The sequence below is a fragment of the Xiphophorus hellerii genome, chromosome 19, assembly GCF_003331165.1.
Source record: "Xiphophorus hellerii strain 12219 chromosome 19, Xiphophorus_hellerii-4.1, whole genome shotgun sequence".
Classification (NCBI taxonomy): Eukaryota; Metazoa; Chordata; class Actinopteri; order Cyprinodontiformes; family Poeciliidae; genus Xiphophorus; species Xiphophorus hellerii.
Window position 1 is genome coordinate 13,769,240 of NC_045690.1, and position 21,092 is coordinate 13,790,331.

General features: G+C 38.9%; 1 protein-coding gene across 1 annotated transcript; it reads left to right on the forward strand.

Annotated features, from left to right (window-relative positions):
- Position 1: 1 nt before the first annotated feature.
- Positions 2 to 3,867, forward strand: alkbh1 (alkB homolog 1, histone H2A dioxygenase). The gene is made up of 6 exons (XM_032548025.1): positions 2 to 164; positions 403 to 511; positions 648 to 810; positions 1,728 to 1,818; positions 2,245 to 2,438; positions 2,521 to 3,867. Exons 1-6 carry the CDS (start codon positions 21 to 23, stop codon positions 2,960 to 2,962), a joined length of 1,143 nt encoding a protein of 380 aa, XP_032403916.1. The 5' UTR covers positions 2 to 20; the 3' UTR covers positions 2,963 to 3,867.
- The last annotated feature ends 17,225 nt before the right edge of the window (positions 3,868 to 21,092 follow it).

Below are 21,092 nucleotides of genomic sequence, written 5' to 3' on the forward strand. Positions count from 1 at the left end.
CAACATGCGTCAGTTACGTCATGGCCAAGATGGCAGCCTCGGTGGTGGTAGAAAGCGGAGAGGATGTTTTCAGAAAAATGTTTAAGTTTTATAAAAGAAGGGATCCGCCTCCAGACCTAAGGGAAGTGACGGACTTCAGCAGCGGAGCAGCATCAGGAGGAAAGGTCTCTTGCAGGATATTTCTGCAAATATGTTTGAGTACACTGACAAAACCTGAATTCTGATGGTCTGACAGGTTGAAAAAAACTGTTCCAAAGTGATGTTGCTAAGTTGGAATACCTTAACAGAGAACAGAGTTCGAAATGTGACTTTAAAATAGATTAAGTCACATTTACAGTATTGGGTGTTGAACAGTGGCAGTAATTTTGATACTTCTTGATGTTTTTGTGTTAAAACGGGAAGATTGTTCCAGTAAAACTGGATCCAGCTGCTTTGAGTGATGAAGAGGCTGCCTGTGTCGGTTTGCAGCCCATCAGAGACTGGAGAGCTTTCGGACTGCAGGGATACCCAGGTACATGAAAACATTGTGGCTCTGAAGGAGGAGTTTCTTCTGGACTCCTGCATCTGGCTTGATGCAGACCAGAAGCTCTGCATCAAGCCAATGCACAAGGTCAACTAACTTTAATAATCACCTGTGTCTTTTGTAGGCTTTATTTTCATCTCCAATCCTTTCCTGCGGGGCTCCCAAGCTTTCTGGGTTAGACAGTGTTTGAAGACATACCCTCAGAAACCGAACGTGTGCAACCTGGACATGCACATGTCACCCTCTGACACACAGGAAATCTGGGCCAGGAGTGTGCAAGCTCTGAGGTGGGAAAAGGCTCTAACAGTAGTATCATTATTTCACAAAAATATTAGTAAGTAATGGGTGTTAGAATTTGGCTGCTGATAGTGTCAGCTTGTTGGAGTAGCTCTGTTATGTTAGTTCTGATTTTTATTTTTTTTTTGTAGACTTTCATTCATAAGTGATTTTGATTGAGATGTTGCATGTTTGGACATTTATTCCTTACTTTCAGACAGATGATGTGTAACTGTGGTTACAAGGTATTGTTTGTACAACTGGGAGCAGCATTTCAAAATCTCAGATAACACCAAATCCCACAGGAGTTGAAATGGAGGTTTCATGGATGCAGAGCAGAACCAAACAGCAGAGGTATCAGAATGGGCTAGACTCCCATTCCTGACTACAACTTATCTCTGTCAGTTTTCTGACAATGCGACCATACAGATTTAAAGAGGAGCAGCAAAAGCATATCAGGTGGATTAGCAATGCTTGCCAACAACTGATGGTGTCGCTCAGGACATGTTACAGTGAAATGTTGCTTCTGTTACCTGGAAATTGAGCTGTTATCATTGCATGACAGCCATGGGTTTATCATACAGCAACAATGACTTCAGTCTCTTTAGATTTTCTGAAACACCAACTATTACTAAAGATCCTTCCTGCTCACATTGTCTTCAGCAACTCTTTGAAGACACTTAGATGAGTTACAACAATTATCCCCACGGGGATAAGTAAAATATTTTTTAATTGAATTTTCCCACCAGCAGATGGTGCTATAGTGAAAGAGAAGGCCCATGTTTGAAGAATCCCTTTTTGGATGGATGGAAAGTCTGATAAATCAATTTCCACATTTTTTAGAGTTCACTCTAAGAAGTTGCTCTAAAGTAAATCATGCCTAAGCAGCCAGCATGCACTGACCTGAGTATATAAATCCTCTCTACAGGACTCCCGCTTCTGTAAAGAGACAACCAAAAACTCTACTAGAGAGGCTGCGCTGGGTAACCCTGGGATACCATTACAACTGGGACACTAAGGTGAGCTTGCAAGGTACCTGCACATGACAAAGATAAACATTTTTACCAGTAAAATTTTACATAACTAACATAATGTCAGTGTTTGATCAGTTCCTAGGTTAATCCTTAGTTAAAGGACAGGATACATACAAGCTAAAATGTATGAAATATATTTAAAGAATACATTTACACAGATATCTACTTGAAAATGTTAAAATGAATTTTATTTTTGATTTCATGTGTAATTTTTTTTTTTTTTCTGATTGCTTAATGTTTAGTAGTGTAATATTATCTATTTGCGTTCCTATATTTAAGGTTGTCCGAATTGCCTCTACTTCCAGTTTACTTTAGAAGATCTTGCAGGAAATCTCAAAAATCATACATTAAAATAAATCCCCCTTAAATTTCCAGGAGCTTAACATATTCCCACTGTTTATGTGTTCCAAGACTTACTCTGCCAACAGTTACACGCCATTCCCGGCTGATCTGCACATGCTCTCCGTACGGATAACAGTTGCCTGTGGCTTCCCGGGATTCAACTCAGAGGCAGCCATCTTGAACTATTACCGATCAGATTCCTCTCTGGGAATCCATGTGGACGAGTCAGAGCTGGATCACTCTCGTCCTTTGCTGTCGCTCAGGTGAGAGGAAGAAACCTAAACTGCTTCAAAGGTTCTGCAGGATTGTGGGAATGTCCTCAGTAATGTGGTTTTGTTCCCGCAGTTTCGGACAGTCGTCCATCTTCCTGCTGGGTGGCCCCCACAGACAAGACCCCCCCACTGCTATGCTCATGCACAGCGGAGACGTGATGTTGATGTCAGGACAGAGCCGGCTGCTGTATCATGCTGTCCCGCGGATTCTTCCAGCTCTGCCACAGCATGCGGCTCTTTTAGAAGAGCTCAGCTGTGCCTCAGCCCTGCAGACGGGCAGCGTCCTGGAGCCGGTGTCTCAGGAGGATTGGGATGTGTGTTCCAGGTACATTCAAAGCTCCAGAGTGAATGTGACTGTCAGACAGGTGTTGGGACCTGGACAGAGCTTCCCAGAGGAACCAATGTCCGCACTCCAAACGGGCGACGAGGGACGGGTGGTCGGGTGTCATGACGATGGAAACAGTGGGAAAAGGAAGAGGACATGCAGTGACCCTGTGGGGACGGTAGAGACGTGAAAGACCCATAGAGCTTTTTATATCTAAAGAAAGTCACTTCTGAAATGTAATTTTTCAGACAATATAATTAAAAGGTGTTTCAGAGTTCTCAAAAGGGTTCAGAAATTTAATTCCCAACCTATGAAAACTGTCTGCATCCTGCACAAAGCAGCTTAAAGTGATATTTATCTTTTTAATATGTCTTAAAATATTTTAAAGTTACAGAAAGCCAAGTTTATCACTACAGAATCAATCAATCAATGACTGAAACGCCTCTCTGGTGCTGTTCAGCTCACGTCCATGGAGGACAAGTTTACACTACTAACTTGTGAAAGAGAAGTCTTGAAGGAAGAAATTGGAGAAATCATTAGGTTTATTTGCGTAATCAAATATTTACTGTAGACTGTAGTAAAACTGAGTGATGATAATGTGTGTGTGTGTGCTGCAATAAACGAGAGGCTTTGAGATGCATAAGAGCACAGCGTTGGCGTATGTTCAGATTAAAAATTTTCTCCCTTCCCTTTTGCAGCTGCAGTAACTTATTATCCACTAGGTGGCAGCAAATCACCAAAAACAGTAGTGGAGCAGCGCTTTGATATACAGTAAACCATGCAAAACCAAATATGAACTTATTTAATGTTTTGCTTATATAAATAAGTCTTCCATATGTCTAAACTGTGCATGTTTTTCATCTGTATTTACTTCTTTCTTGATTAGAATCAACTGAACAATGAATGTCTGTGGTTTCATCCAGTTTGACCAACAAAATGTGTAGAAAAAATATTCTCTAAGACAGTTATCCTCAGATGATATTGCCATGTAGCTTTCCTTCTTGAATAACTGTATATAGATTATATAAATATTTCTGACATGTTAAAGACTTAAAAATTAACTAAAAATGTTTACAAAAGTTTCTCTTTAATCAATACCAGAAGATGTGCGTCAGTCCTTTAAATCTTAGCTCCTGTGCAAGATCTTTTTCCAAAGATGGTTCTGTTCATGTAATGAAAAGGGCTTTACTGTCAATGTCTGTTTTGCAGCCTGGACCTACACAAAGATGTGCTATGTAAACTTCAGCAATTTAGGTTGCATTTTAGTTGTATTTTGGAGGAAACAAGCATAAAACCCATGCAGGCATACAAGGATATGTTCATACCCCAAAGAGAGAGACCCCAGCAAAGTTTTAAGTGGGGGAATGTACTAGTTGCTAACTACCACTTTGAAATAAAGCCTGCACCGCTAAAGTGTGAATCAGAGAGGATTAACACCTCAGAATTACAAACAAAGGTCCATCTATTCACTCTATATGCAACATTTATACAATCAAATTACCAGACAAACTAAGGTACCATGAGGAAGTCATGGCAGGGAAATTTATTATTTCTCTATAGTTTCTCTACAGGTGATCCCCACGGCGCTGTGCCTGGGTCGCCTCTTCGTTATTAACTCCAACTCTTCCTTTAAAACAAATCTCTGCTCCTTGTTTTTATTATGCCAATGTTATTCCAATGATGCCCAGCTTTACTTTTTATTCTAACTGACCACAAGGTTTCTGCTTTAATGTCAGCTTCTTATACATATCAGCAAAGATAAAGATAAAGACCACCATTAATAATGACTTTTGGTGACCCCTTTTTTATTTTAATCAAGCATGCATCTAAAACAATATCTCAGTGCTGTATCTATTCATCATCAGTGAAATCTGGTAACATTTGTCTCAAGTATGCCTACAAACTCTTGGAACAGGCTATAATCACATCAAAGGTTAACAACTATAGATTTCCTGTTCTCTGATGACTCACTTCTGGAAACACCTCTAAGATCTTAAGACTGAGCTTTTAGCTGTAAATCTGAAAACTGTAACAAAATATTTAATAGGTGGTATAGAGCTACTGACTGTCTCTTGATAAGAATCATCCTCAGATCTCCATGGGTGACGTTCTGATTTGAGTTCCATTCAGTTTGTTTGTATCCTAGTCTTGAGTCAGACTCATTAAAACAGGACCAGCAGTGTTTAGTTTGAACAAAGCAGGTGAAATAGGGTTAATCAGTGTCTTTAAGCTGCAGCTGTGAGCTTGTAGTTTCCACCATCAGTATTATTAAACTTCCATCTGACATTCTTCTCCACCTTCAACTCCGCTGCCTACTAATGAACAACATTCATGCACATCATTATAAATCCCATAAAACATGTCTGTGGTGGGATGACTGTGGATGCTGTGATCATGTTTTCTTATTAAAACCTGAAGGCTTCAAGAAGAATCTTCTGTCTAGCTGTTAGAGCAGAGGATACAATCCCAAAGCCTTCTTTCTGTCCACTGGTTTTGAACAGAAAGTCTTCGAAAGAACTTCAAACTATCACAGAGAGACAACAAAAAACGTTTTATTGGCGACGGTGGCTAAAGAGATACCTGTTTGTCCTGTAACCAGATCAAACTCTAGTTCTGTCCGTTTCAGCAATTGTACCCATGGGGAAGACTCTTCACCCACCTGGCCTGCTGGTGGCTCTGGTATGCACCAGCAGGTGGCACCAATTTTATTGCGACCTCGTTTGTGTCAGTTTGCCCCAAGGCAGCTGTGGTTACAAGATAGCTTATCACCATCAGTGTATGAATGGGTGAATGACTGAATGTAGTGCAAGGAACTTTGGAGTTCACTGGACTAGACATGGCACTGTGCAAGTATAGGCAATTCACAATTGAGTGCACCCTGAAGACTGCCAACCGCCCCCAGTTCTATGGAGTTCAGAAAAAAAATTTCAGAAAGTCTACTTGACGTTCGTAAATTATGACAACTGTTTGCAGCTATGAAGCATGAACTCAAAAAAGAGAAGACGGTACACAGTAAAATGTAGAAAAAGCAGTGTGCATCCACAAAATAATGTCACCCTAATCAAGAGCGTTCAAAAATGTAGCCTAAACAAGCTTTTTCCTGGCTGATAATTTAAGACATTACCTCCTTGAATAAATCAAATCCCAGTTTAATTCTCAGATTTTTTTATTACTAAATGCTCAATGTACATTTTTAAAGAATTGCCATCATTTAATCAGATAATCAGATTTCAGGATGACACTAATTCAAAAAGTTGTTTTTTTTTCCTGAGAGTATAGACATTTACATTATTTGAGATCTAAGATTTGGTTTTGGAAAGCATAACCTTAGATCTTTAAGTCGCACAGTTAAGTCTGTGAAAGCTAAAAAGTATTTTGAAGCTCTATTTACCTGCATCAGAAAAAACATCAACTGAGTAAACCATCACTCAGTCATCTGCATAAGGATACAATTTAAGTGTATGATTGTTCTTCCCAATCTCTTTAATTCCAGTGGAAAATCAAATGGAGCGCTAAAGGTGAACCTTGGTTGAGTAACTTTAAAGCTGAATTTAACTCTTGTTTGTGAAAATAGTGGAGAATGGTGTTTGTTTCCATTGATTTGTTTCTAATGGGTTGCAAATCAAAAGATGACACAGCACACCTTCATCCACTGGGAAAATGCTACATAATTAAGCACTAACCACCTTACTGGTTTGCCACTTTTTTTTGGCCACAGATTTTAAAAATTAATCAAAGCAACACTTGGTCCCAAAGAAATGTCTGGTTGTGAATTGAACAGTCTGGCTGAGGTCTTGACTTTGACTGGACCATTGCAACAACCTTCACTTTGTTGTAGATTTGCTTCTATGTTTAAGATGGTTGTACTTTTGATAATTCAGTTTGAGCCAAGTTTCTGCGAGATAAATGGCTTTACAATTTGGATATTTTCAACTCAATATTAGTGCAAGGTGCCTCAGTCCTGCAGCTGCAAGGCAAATCCATATCACTAGACCTATGTGCTTGACAGCATGGGCTGTGTCTGTACCGCATTAGGATTTCCTTTATTGCTTTTAATAATGGCTTAAAATGTCTTGAAAGACAGTAAGTGTATATAGAGAATTCATTGGCATTTTCCTCATATAAATGATTAATAGCATGATAAAATTTACATCATATCTACTCTACCTCCGCTCCAGTAAAACACTCATCAGTTAAAGCCTATAAAATACTTCATGTTGCCATTACAGACCCGTTGAGCCCTTTTTTTTTTTTCTTCCACATTTACAGTTAAAGTTGTTCATGCATTGGGTATGTTTTTGAGTTTATAATTTGCCATCTGCTCATTTTTTACCAGGGTTTGTTCTTACATTTCATTGTAGCTCTCATTAATTTAGCAAAGCCAAAGGCGTTTCATAGATTATGACAAAGAACAAGCGTTTTATTCTGACTGTAAAACAACCCTTTTGGTGACATCATGCTCACTGGTGTTGTTTGGATAGCTGACTGTTGAGTTAATGGCAGTTAATGATGGGCACATGTGCATGGTCCTCTGATATCTTTTGTTTGTGTTTACAACTGCAGGTTTGCAGTAAGTGATTCAGTATGTGACACTTTTCTTTGTCTGAGCTCATCGTTTGATACACCAAAAGCCTTGGCTTGTGGTCCTGCTGCTGTTTGTCTCCGTGGGGGTATTTTATGGCATCACACCTGTCTGTTTGTATAAGCTATGACTCATTTACCTCTGTGTTGTATTGTTATAGGTTGCCGTTAGTCATCTTGTTTTAATTTGTTGAAGTTCATAATGACACTCTGAGGAGTAATGATCTCTAAGCTTGTTCCTTTTATTGTTTTATTCTAAACAGAACACCTTAGTTTTTCGAAATTCTGATTTTAGACAGTGTTACAGTAACACTGGTTAGAGGCACAATAAGTTACTCAACAACAACTTTGTCCTGTTGAGGACTGAATGAGTCTTTTCCAATAGCACACAGTTTTGGTTAGGGGTAAAGTTATCCCTACCTTTACTTTTTCACCTGAAGGCAAGCTCTAGTAAGTAGGTAAGAAGCAGAATGGGAAGCCTCTTTCCTGTAACTCCAAGCTCCTGCCAGGTGACTGAGCTCCAGACCTGAAATTTTGAACGATTCAAAGATGTTGAAGCAGGGAGATCACAATGAATGGTGTACTTCCCCTGGAACATGGAGAACAGGATGCTCTCCCAGTCATCCCTCGGGATGCTCTGAGAGATGATCAGTAGTGCGAAATAGATGGTTGTGTAATGACTCTTAAGGTTTGACCTGAAAATGTCAAACTTGACCCATTACCATGGAGAAAAAGTGTAAGAAACCAGCTGGGAGGGAGGCAAGAATAAGAGGCCTACATGTCTGTTTCCAAACATCACAATTAATTTGAATTAATGTAAATTCTGTTACTCTGTGAAAATAAATTGAGAGCGGAATTTACACAAAAAGCCCAGATTGTAGAAATTACTTTAGAATTAAATTGCTATCAAATGTATAGTACATCTGTATTTTTCTCCATCCATCCATCTGTCTGCCCACCCATTTGCCCATATCACAACATAATCACATTATACTCATTTATTTTCTAGATACTGGTCTCAACAAAGACTGCTGTTGCATAAGTTTGACTTGCAGTCTTCTGGTCTTTCTTGCATGGGCTTTTGAACTTTAAATTTTTAAGGAAACATTCTTGATCCAATTATTTCAGCTTCCTCAGCCCCTGACTGATACCTTACTGCTCCGATGGGAGGTTCCATGAAATGCCCCATAGTCTGTTACTCCTTCACAAAATGCTGTGGATGCCTGCGGACCGCGTAAGAGATCAGGCTGTGGTCATTTACAGAAGCTGTGGTCATCTACAGGCATCTTTTTCCAGGAAACTTTTTTTCTAAAAGTTTTCTAAGAGTTTTCTAAAAGTTCTAAATGTTTCTAACTAACGGCAACTGTCAGTTTTGATGTTCATAGTTGTTCCGGAATTTCATTGAAGGAGGTTGAATACCACAGTAAATATGTAACAGCAGTCACTTCCTCAACATGTTGATTAGCAGATGACAGTCCTACTACCCAAATAAAAATGTCCACCTGCCCTGATGGAGGGTTGTCACGTCTTCTTGACATCATGGTTGTAAAATTAGGAACCTGGTTTCATCAGTCTACCAGATGTGGAAGCTTGAAAATTGCATTCCGGGGCCTGTGCCACATTTCATCAGTGAATTTTCCCCCTCGTCGGTGTCCAAAAAGGGGGGTTGGCTGCACACAGTTCTGGTAACACCCACCCACCCTCGTTACTCGGCGTGCAGAGTGAAGTTTCACCTCCGCAGAGTTTGGATGGAGGCACAGCTGCTCTAGAAGCAGATAAAAAAGTCAAGCTGTTCATAATCTAGGCTGTGTACTGGCTGCATTAAATGGAACACAGACATGTGGACAAAATTACAGAAACTGTCAAAGATCCTTCTTCATTTCTAAAATATCTGATTAACCTTTAAGAATCCTGTCAAGGGGTGGAAGAAACCATCAGCGTATAAGCCCAATTTTGCAGATGTGCACTATAAGGGAAAAGTAATGCAGATGTATCCTCTAACATTCATGTACAAATGAATCCTCTGATAAAACAGTCCAAATGTTCTAAAAGTCAAACTAAGGAGTGATTGAAAAACAAAAAACTATAAACTTGGAGGTGCCTCTGATCACCAGTGTCAGTCCTTGCATGTTTGAAAGAGTTACCTGCAGAGCTGTTCCATTAGCAAGGAGACTGAAGAGATACTCAATGTGTAAAATCATGAAATGCATATGTAAGATTAATGAGAAAAAAATATGTATTCAGGGATTTTTAGGCAAAACATTTCAGTATTTGGTTTGTATTTTTGCCAAGGTCCATGTGGAAAAAGGTACTTTGATCTGTTCAGATGAGAAGAAAATTGGATTTGACCTTCATTCAAAACACAATGTGTACTGGAAAACTAACATTCTGTCATCTTGAACACAACATCCCCACACTTAAGCATGGTGTGTGGAGACACTGTCAGATGAATCTGATGAAAAGATAGGTTAATGTATCACTGTACCTCCCCTTATGAATTGTGAACTAATTTATGTTGGTGTATCACTTAAAATCCCAACAAAACAACAAAAGAACTGTGGTTGTACCAGGATTAAATGTGAAATAGTTCATGTGGTAATACATTTAAGGTCAATGTATCTATGAACTAACCTGTTTGTTTTGGTGAAGAGCTTTAAAATGTGTAAATGGCTAATAATGAATATACTCCACCTCACTACAGGCACAAAAAAAGACCCTAACCTGTTCAGAACCCATGTGACAATGAGTTTTCATCACCTAAACTCCACCAAACCTTGAAGATCACAGGTCGGGAAACTCTTCTCCCCCTTTGTGTGTTTTTGGCAAAAGTCGGCTGCTGCTCTCCAGTTTCCAGTGCTGAGCTGTCGGATCCCCAGGCAGAGCCCACACCTGTGGTTGATAGGCTTGTTCTGGAGTACAAAGGCTCTGATTTACAGCCCCGATGGGCTGCAAGCCCGGAACAGCTGCAGAACGGCAGGAAAAGGAAGCTGTTCATCACACAGCAATAGACGGTGGACTGCCTTTGCAGAACCAGAGCTTGGTCTTCCTCTGGTTGAGCTACCAGTTGAGCGACAGGTAGCTCAACTGTGTGGCATTATTTTTAATATTTGAGATGACATCAGAGGAATTCAAAGGTTGATGACATTTGTTTTCTTTTCAACTGTCAGCAGCCCATATGAAGGCTGAATAAGACTAAGAGGAGGTGATTCAGCTGCTAATTTGCCTGAGTCACACAGACAAATTAAAGTTTATATCCTCCTACTAAATGACTGACCCAAACACTAAACTGGATACTTTCCTGCAGCCAGTCTGATGGATCCCAGAAACAAAACTGAACACATCCCGGAAATGAAGAATGACTTTGACTGTCAAGTGTTTGGAGTCTCTTTGGAAAAATGTTTTCACGGAGAGGAATGTGATGAAATGTTGAGTTCTTATGCACATGTGAGTACAGTGTGTTAATATGATGCATGCAGAGTGGAACTAATGTATTTGGTTAAGCTCTTTAAAATGATTTCCAAACAGTGTGCTGTCACGATAAAATAATAAATCTCTTATGCGCATTGGGAAGAGAAAAATGAACTCAAAAAATGTTCGATCATTGTGAGAGCAATAGTTTTCAGTTCAGTTCTTCATGTCTGTGGACTAGCAGAAAAAATACCTAAGAGAATCAAAGTACTAACAAACAACTCCATGTTTCCCAGGAATTTCTGATTTGATACAGAAAGAGGAAAGGTTTGGTGTTTGAATCCACAGCGGCCGTTTGCAGATCCAGAATCAGTGACTTGAGGCAGAAGGAGGCCATGCTGTTAGCTCAGGCTGTGAACCTTGGCACAGCGATCCCAGACACAGCTGTCTTGGACCCCGCTCACTTGTTTGTGTACCCGTTCACACATGCACGCTTTGGAGTTTTATTTGCAGATCCCTGAGCATCGCAGCTATGTTCCCCGAGCCAGGCCACCTGCAACAATTAAAAATGCCTCTGCAGCTTGCTGGCTCAGCAGGGCTCAGATCAACACTGCATTACATTATAAAGAGGGGTTGTTTTGCAAGTGGCTGTAAAAGAGGATCTGGTTTCAGCCCCCTGAGAGCATGTTTGCTCCGTCATTTTCTCCACTTTGTTCCCACTCTGAACAAGGGGAGTAAACTATGGAACAATGTGCACATCCCGCAGCCACAAACTAATGTTTTACCTCTTTGGGCTTAAAGCTGGAGGTAACTTGTGTCTGTTACTAATTAATGTGGTACATAGTCAAAGAAGAATGGAAGCCCAAGGAAAAAGCCTCGAAATTTAATGAAAAGCTGGTCTCTAATAAACATTTATGGAAGTGCATAGATTCTGGGCCACAAGAGGGAAATTTTCATTACTGCACAACACAACATAGAAACTAATGGTGAAGTTCAAGTGTCAAGGAATAAAGCAAACTTTGGGCAGCAAAGGGTTAACATGATGACTTCCCAGCCACATTATACCAAGCTACATGATAATTCATTCATTCACTCATTGGAAATTATTTCAGGCTTGCAAGACCACCGAGTCATGTGTCTGCGCTATTCTGCAGGGGGCTATAGGTAAGTATTGATGTAAGCACTGTTCCACTAATGCTTTTGGGTATGTACACCTCTTTGCAGTATTGTATGCATGGATTTAGCCATTTACAGATTTTTCCATATGTAACTCAAAATTATTCACAGAAAATCAATCTATTCTCAGAGAAAGTACTGTTTGGCAAGCTGAAATACCTAGGTGCTTTGTCATTGGTTGTTGCTTGCAAAAACAGCCAATCCAAGGAGCAGCATTCATTTTGTCTGGTGGTGATGGCTGTACAAGTAAGAGTGGAGAAATGTGACAATACCAAGATGGTTTTCACTGTGTGTATTAAGTCATCTTAAATGTATTTGGTGAATAAAAAGATTAAAACAGGGAATTACAAGCTTTTTTTAGAGGGGATTCCAAGTATTCGCAGATTTCAACTATTCGTGGGTGCCTGTGGTCTGTGGGCCATCGCTAATATGTAATATTGGGGGTCCACTGTACTCTGGAACTTGTTAATAAGAATCTACCACTGTCTGCAGAGAAACTAACATCCTTGCATGCTTAGAATATGTCAGCTATCACCAGGTCAAGACAGAAACATGAAATCCCTTCAGGATTTCAAGTACCTGTGCAAATCCCTGAACTGCATATGACACTAAAACCTCCTTATAAAACTAATGCATGCAAACTATAAAGACATATATACGCCAAACATATTTATTAGATTTATTTGTTTTGAGTCCTTGATTAGTGGAAAACAATCTTAAGGATTTTTAAAGGAATAATCAAATATTAACTTTGATTTTATTTGTTAATCTCCCAACACATGGACACATTTTATATTTCCTGTGAGAACTGAATCTGATCCATGAGTTTGGACATGGTAGGGGAGAATAAATTCACTCCAGGATGAGCTGATCTGTCCAGAGAACAGTAGTAAGGCTGTGACAGACATTCCTGTAAAAATGAGCCGAACAGGGAGCAATATTTCCCTTTTTCCCCCCCAACAGAAGCCAAAGCTTAAAGCTTTTTTTCTCCAAAGTCTCACAGAGGACAGAAGAAAATATAAATCAAATCATGTAAGGCTTCTTTTCCCATGTCAAGAAAAGAACAACATTCACAAAACTAGGCCTTAGAGAGGCGTTACAGTCTGTAAAACATTTAAACACTTCATGGAAAAATAAAAAGAAATGATGAAGGTCAGATATTTGACTTGCCTGTTGGAGGGACCTTTACACTGACCAGGCCTGGACTTCTGAACATTTTGAATGCTGCTTGAAAATTTTTCTTGAAATGATCAGCCATAACCCATCTTGATAGAGATGCTCTTGATCAGTTGTCTAGAATTTTCTCAAGATGTTATATTTTAGCTTTTAGGTGGTTTTACTGACTGTTTACTAAACAAGTCATCTGCAGAGAGCTGTATGCGTATGTTTAGCACATCTGGAGAAGGCTAACAGCTGTACTCTCTAACTTAGTTTGTGGGGAATATGGGGGCGCTGTAGTCACTTTTACAGGATATTCATTTCTTCACGTACCCAAACCAAGATCTGTGTCTGCATTCTCAAAACCAAACTTGTTCCCAATACAAGTTCAACTCCTCCAAGGTTTGCATCTCAGGCGCTGCACATTCATTCAGCAGTAGATATTAAAAGGCTTCTGTGTATATTATCTAAGGAGACTGCACTATCCTTTGAGAAACATGAAAATGATAACTATTTCAAAAGTGCAGTATTTATTATGTGTTAAGTGCATTGAGTTTGTAGTGCCAGCACATTAAGCAGCAGCTAAAGTAAACACTGTGATACCACAAAGGTTCTCAAGTGATGACAGATGACTTTAAGTATGCACAGAGACGTTCTTGGTTTGTACAGCTGCCCAAGAGGACCATATTAAGACTGAACACATTCCAGAGCAGCGTTGCATTCATGTATAAAACTAATGTGCCCAGAGGAAATTTCACCTACGCACCAGTTTTCAGAAAGGATATGACTTGAAATTGTCTGTAACTGTTAATACTAGTTTTTTTTCCAAATGTTTTTGGTTGGTCATAAAACCACAGAGGAGACTGAACCCATAGCAGCCATCTGTCAGTAGTTTAGATGATCATAGTGTTTCAAAATAATTCATCCATCCAGAGATTAAATATTAGTCCATTAAAGGCTATATTTATTAGTAACATCATCTGTGAATGCTGGGGAAATGTTTTGACTAATGAACACAGTTTATCATGAGTTTTTTTAAATTTTATTTTCATTCAGCCACTTTTTGGTACTCACTATGAGGACATGAATTCATTATGAGCTGAGAGGTCTAGAATTCCTCTGGCTCTCCCAGATAAACCTTGAGACATGATCTCTCCACTGATTGTTGAACCTACATCTTGCAGACATCTGAGGTCAACGTTTCTGGTTCTCTGACCCTACTCAACAGGTTACTTGTCAGACACAGGAGCAATGAATCTACACTGATCCTAGCATGAATGACCCAACTTCCTTGTCCTATTCCAAAATGTAACACCATTTTTTGTTGATGAAACTCTGATGAAACTCTTATATTTTCAATCTTATTCTTTTGATGACTTTCTATGGTTTTTAATCATGGAGACTTGAATCAACAGGTAAGCTCACAATCCTAAACATGCCAGAGCTCATGTTTCACATTCTAAATGTTGGAATGGTTACATTTTTGTAGGCACAGCTCTAATTAACTCCCCAGTCTTCATATCTTCACTCACTGATTAATAAGAAGAGAATAATTAGACTTGTTTTATTCCCAACTCCCAACCTAAGGTAATTTCCTGTTTTCTGACTTTGAAATGTTGAGTTGTCATTCTGGTTTCTTTACACGAAAGCGCCTTCTCTGCAGCAGGTGTGGCTTCAACTGCAACTGAACGACTATTAGCAAAGATGGGCATAATTCCAAACATCCAGCAGTGTCATTGTGAGGCTGAAGCACTGGTCAACATCAGCAAGATTGGGGCATGCATTGCATTATTTCTTCTGCCCAACTCTTGTATCCAGCTTAGACTTACACAGGCAGGGAAACATATTTACTTGTAACTATAGCACAAAAACTGGTCTTGCTTTGATGAGGTCCATCATAATCATAAGCCTCTACAGGATATTCAAACAAGCTCCAGAAATGGTAAAGCTCTTCCACCATATTTTTACCACACGAAACCCAACCTACCTCAGCGTTTTCAATTCAGTAATTGTTTAATCTATGTTTCTTCAAATCTGACAGGGCTGAAGGATTAATTCTAGACTAACAACAACATGGGACCAACCCTGCCACTTTAGGTTTGTACTGTCTCAGGTAACAGCAGCTTGTTTGGTCTGTTCTCACCTAGATCACGTTGGCAGTACTCCAACCACCATGCTACTGCCAACGAACTTCTCTGGTAAAACCTGGTTCGTCTAACATGTTTTTCCTCAAGCTGTCAAAGTAAATGTGATGTTTGGATTTTGTCATCTTGAATGGTTACGGCAAATATGTTTTTGCTTGTAATTTAATTTTGAATTTGTTAAATGCTTCTGATCTATTGGGAAAGAAGGCATTGTTTCAGTCCGTGTTCTTTTCAGGAGATTTTTCTATACTTCGGAGATGCAAAAACACAGATTTTGTCAAAATCACTTCATACTTCAAAGCAAATCTACTCTAAAAGACTGAATCCAATAATTGGCAACTCTTTTTATTTATCAACTAAAATATTATAGCTCTGTAATTTTGCTTAGATTGTCCTAATTGTGAATAGCACCAAGTTCATATTTAATGCTTTACAAGCTACTGACAATAATTTATGACAACGTCTAATCAGGTATTTCCTGGTTACCTTAGCCTTTGAACTGGGACTACTAATCCCCAAAATGGAGCTAGTTCCCTCTATTTAGGACCATGTTTGATCTGTTGGCATGAGAACCACATCTCCTACAGGTCGGTCTGATTGCTCTCAATCTGCTTCATGAATCAATCTGAATTTCTGAACACACTGAGGGAAAGAGATGTTTTGGATTTACTGTGTGCATCCATGGGAACATCAGTGTTCCGGGAATCTGTTTCATGCAGTGATTAAAAGGAAGCAAGGAGAAGAAATGTTCACTGTGTTATTCAAGTATCTACAGCTGCTTCTTGCAATCTGCAGTAGCTTCTCCATGTGGAACCCATTACTGCTGGAAGTATGACTATGATCCACAGGTAGGACATATCCTCCATCAAAGCCAAGTCTTCTCTTTGGAATATTATCCTCAGAGCATCCATGTCTGGCACAGAAAGGCATCAGTAACCTCCTGCATCAGATCAAGGACAATAGCTGAAGATGGAAGAGCAGCTTCTGGCCGCCATGATCCTTGCTTTCATCTTTTGGTAACAAGACACGGTAGTTCATGGATTTTTGATTTATACTCCCTGCACCAGCCAGCACTGATCATTTATTATTTTTCCTGTATACAACAAATTCAAACCGCCTGGCCTACATTGTTTCAGTCATTCTTCTGCTGCCAAAATATCTCTGGGGGTGTCGGGTGCTGGAGTCTTCATCTACTTTTCAAACATATCTAATACTTGACTGGTAGGTTGCTTTTAGTGTAGCAGTGTTATTAACTTAATGAAATGATGATCTTTATCATTTGTACATTTATCATTAAACTAATGCAACGTTTTCATAAACGTTTGTGCACTTTTCTTAAAGTTTGTATTAAGCCTGGTCTGCAGACTCAGTCTGGCAGTCATCCAGAAAACTTGATCTACTGGTCCACATTGTCGCAATATTGAACTAAATTATTTAATGTTTTCAAATATGTAAGCCATTACCTATCAAAGACAATCTCTTTATGAATTACAGGGAAAAGCACATAATTAGGTCCAAAAGCTCCCTTTTTACCTCTTATTGAAACAAATAGAAATCTGCATGTGTGTAATTTCAAACCTGCTGTTCATATCAGCCAGAAACAGACAGGATATCAGTTTTGGTACAGGTTGTTCAAATCCTGGGTGGTTCCTTGCTTTAGATTTGGAAATAGAGAAGAAACACGCATGAGGAACGTATGCTACACTGTACAATCATGTAGACACGATGTTGAAGAAAGAAACAAATCAAAATCTTGTGTTGCAAAAGAAGAAGAAAATGAAGAGCACCTTACAATTCAAACGAACAAAGAATAAAATTTAATGCAACCAAACCTCAAACGTTTGCGCAATCCGTTCTTTGTCAATTGTGCAAGACCTTCTTGGAAGGAGATTTCACAAAGGATTGATCAAAAAATCAGAAGTGAACATTACAGATGTTGGGGGGGGGGGCAATAAAAAATGGATTCTATGTTTTTTGAAAAGCATTTTGAATGAGATGGATTTAAATTTTTCCACAGTCGTGAAAATCTCATAACTGAGTTTTTCACATGACTATTTTTTTTGAAAACATGTAATTCTTTGTTTTAGAAACTAACAATTGAAAGTTACAGGTAATAGTGAATTATTTTAAAGCTTCCTGGCCTTTAAATTGACAAAAAAATGTCCTTTTATGATCACAGGAATGACATCTGAAGGGAATGAGAGGTTATTTTAAAATCTGGTGAGGCTATTGTTAAGTGACCTGGAGGAAAGCACAGGTCTTGTTGGTGAAAGTTTTTATCTGAGGGTTTTGATTCATGGAGGTGTTTCAACTCTTATCCAAGAAACTCCTTAAAGGGGCAGTATTATGTAAAATTAGCTTTTTGAACTTTACATTATAATGATATTCCCTCATCAAAAACATATATGGACTGGAGAGACTCTCCCATTCAGCTCCTAAAGACTAGCGAGCAGCAATTAGCAAACATCTGGTGGAGCTGTGCATCTGCTGAGCTCATTATACAAACTACTTCTCAGTGCTGCATTGGTAAAAATGTTGCTAAGGGGACAGATGTTGTGATTACTGTGTCAAAAAGACCAAGTATTTCTTAAAGAGACAGCAATTTGAAGGCTTGAAATTAGGAAGTCATGTTTGGTAAATGCAGCATTTTTTTTTTTTTTTTTTATAATTATATTTATTAGGTATTTTTGAACATTTATACAAAAACAGAAAAGGAAAGAACAATAACAGGGCAAAACTTATACAGCACTGATACAAAAAACAAGACAAAGTCAAAATCGGAGGCATGTACATAAATTACAGCATCATATGAGAAACATAACCAATTTATACATACACGTCATTCGGATTCACATTACTGGTTTTTTAATTTTGGAATTTTGAAGTATTCAAGAATACGTTCCCATCTTTTTTAAAAAGCATTAAATTTCCCATTCATACAATATCTCAATCTTTCTAATACAATAACTTCAGAAAGTAAATTTTTCCATAGCTGGATCGAAGGGGCATCACAACCAACCCATTTAAGCATTATTGATTTTCTGGCCAACATCAATAGAAATTGCACAATTTCTTTGTGAGTATCCAGATGACTGGGTATGAACCCAAGGAGACACAGGACTGGACTAGGGAGAAGTGTTTGTCCTATAGCGGAGCTAATTTCTCGACATACTGCTCGCCAGAATGCCTCTATAGTTTTACACTCCCATAAACAGTGAATTCTAGTCCCTGTAATTATTTTACATTTGGGACAATTTGGAGAGCTTCCTGGTGTGTACTTGCTATATATATATGGAGATATGTATATGTATCTCCATATACGTATACATATCTCGTATACGAGATATGTATATGAGATAATATATATTGTTAAAAAAACAACTTCCAGTTGTTTTTTTAACAACTGGAAGTAACATAGTTACTTGATTGTGTCAGATGACAGTGTGTGGTTGGAAAACCTATAATGCTGTGCCTTTAAGTTCAAAACCGGAGAAGCCTTTGAGGATTCTTCAGTTAAATTGATTTCTACTTAATCATTTAGGATTGTCAAATTGATGATGACTGAGAATCTAGTCCTGTGTAACATCTAGAACTGCCACCAGATAGCATTATTGTGGTTAGAGACAATGACTGGAGCATCAGTCAGTAAGAACAGTGTGAAGGTCATCAGACACATGCTTTGTGCTCGTTAAACATCATTACCAATACATTACCAATGGAGCTTCTTATGAGTCAAACTCTGTGTTTGCATGAGGCCTGGTTGGTTGGATTGTGCAATCTTTTCAGAACCAGTGGTTTTGAGGGCTTCCCACACACATCGTAAAGCTTGCAGTTGCCATAGTCACCAATAGAGCATTGTGATGTGGTGAAACGGGAGATTCACATAACAGATGTCCAGCCAAGAAAGTTCCAGCAATTAGGTCAAAATCTCAAAGGGATGTTTCTGACACCTTGTCAAAGAGCAAATAATTACTCATTACAATGTCCCATTTATAAATGTGAGATCCCACCTTTACCTTCACAAATCAACACTTTGGTCATCAAACCTACTTCAGGTAACAATGTACATTTGACTTGGAATTGCTTGTGATCTGTTTATTTTACCATTTACTTTTCCATTTCTCAGGTTTCTTGGGATGCTGTGAGCCAGCTCACCTCTTGCCACACTGAAAAATACACCAGAATCACTTTCATAAAGCTCCCCCATCAAAAACACTCACAGCAAACAAATGATGGTCTTGGCAGCTACTTGCACATTATATTGCAGCGCTCCAGCGCACATATAGAACTCTTCAAATTAAACCTCCACATTGTGATCCTGAGAACAGTGTAAAATAGTTCTAAAGCAATAAAAACCTGCTCTCCAGCAGCAGCGGTTACTGCAGGAATGCTGAAATCATAGAGGAATAAACCCTGAGCCCGCGGTAGTGTGCTGTCTTAAAGTACGTGTTGAACACACACACTTGCATGCACAAAAGAGCACCTGCACGCAGGCCTAATTTAGTCTAAATCAAAAGCAGCTCCAATACCAAATAGTTGCAGCGTGAGTCAACAGTGTTTTGGTTTCTACGAACAACCACCCTCTGTGGTTTCATGTGATCGTAAAATTACACGTTCTCATAGTGCACTGGCCTGGACTCAAACACAAGAACTGAAGCAAGTCAGGTAAGCTGTGGCACCAAGAGGAGCAGAACATGCACCAGAGGGAGACCATCTCTGGTAGTTTGTTCAGCTGTCACTCTGTCTTTCAGTTTGAGTTCAGATAAGATAAAAGTGATGGGCACAAGCTTGTAGCTGAGCTTCCTTCATCTAACACTAAACAACTGCTTCTTAAGAGGCTGATTGTTGAGCAATAATATGAAGATACACCAGCTGTTTTATCTCATTGCTGTGAAACAATCAGAAGCTTCAGATTCATCAGAATGCTTCCATTCAGCTATCATGACCACTGTGTTTATTGGGCTAAAATAATTTTTTTTAAATCTCTCAGAAAAAAAGAAAGTTCAACAGAAATGAGTATAATATGAACATCAAGAAACCTCCATCTCTAAACAGACTCAGTAGCATGGACAGGTGAGGATGAGAGAAACTAGATTATGCACTGGGAAAACTAAAATCCAATGAGTCTGCTGAGGGACAATTATCAGACGGTAATGTGTGTAGACAGGACATAATTGAATGAGAAATAGTGAATGCATTAAAATGTGGAGTTAAAGGAGTTTGGAGGTAAACATGGATAGACTGGATGATTTTATTCACAGTTGATTTCATAATGTAGCAAAAAGCGGCAGACTGGACAGAATCAATAAAAGTTTTAACGGGTATAACAGAATTTTACTTAATGAAAATCACATTTCAGTTCAACCAGGTTAATAGCAGACTAAAGCTGGTGTAGTAAAACTCCTCCACCAGGTGGCATGATCTTCACTCAATTATCTCACCTGCCTTTGTTAAACGTTCCAATATTATGACTTCCATCATATTTTAAAGCTTTATTTTCTAATTCGGACATTCCAATACACCTGATCATCTTATCCAAGATTTCAAGAAGGTCTTGTGTTTCATTTTGCAGCAACATTTAAAACAGTTTATCTCTCAGCATCGTTGCAGCTCTACTTTGTGCAAACATTTCAGAACTTTCATCTGTTCTAAATAAAATATATAGGTGCCTCATGTTTCTTTCCAAGAATTTGCTGCCTGGGTTACATGGTTCTACATCGTAACTAAGTGAAACCATCAGAGTGAAAAAGAGTTTTTCTTAGCATCACATCAGCGCTGTGCTGGAGGTTTTCCAAACAGAACCTTAAAAAGTGGATCAAAACTGGATAATCAACTGGAGAGTCATTTTACTAT

Excerpts from the sequence above, each read along its gene's own strand:
- alkbh1 (XM_032548025.1), top strand. The coding sequence starts at position 21 with ATGGCCAAGATGGCAGCCTCGGTGGTGGTAGAAAGCGGAGAGGATGTT. Across the intron at positions 165-402 it reads GAGCAGCATCAGGAGGAAAG|ATTGTTCCAGTAAAACTGGA; the intron begins GTCTCTTGCAGG and ends TAAAACGGGAAG. Across the intron at positions 512-647 it reads CGGACTGCAGGGATACCCAG|GCTTTATTTTCATCTCCAAT; the intron begins GTACATGAAAAC and ends TGTCTTTTGTAG.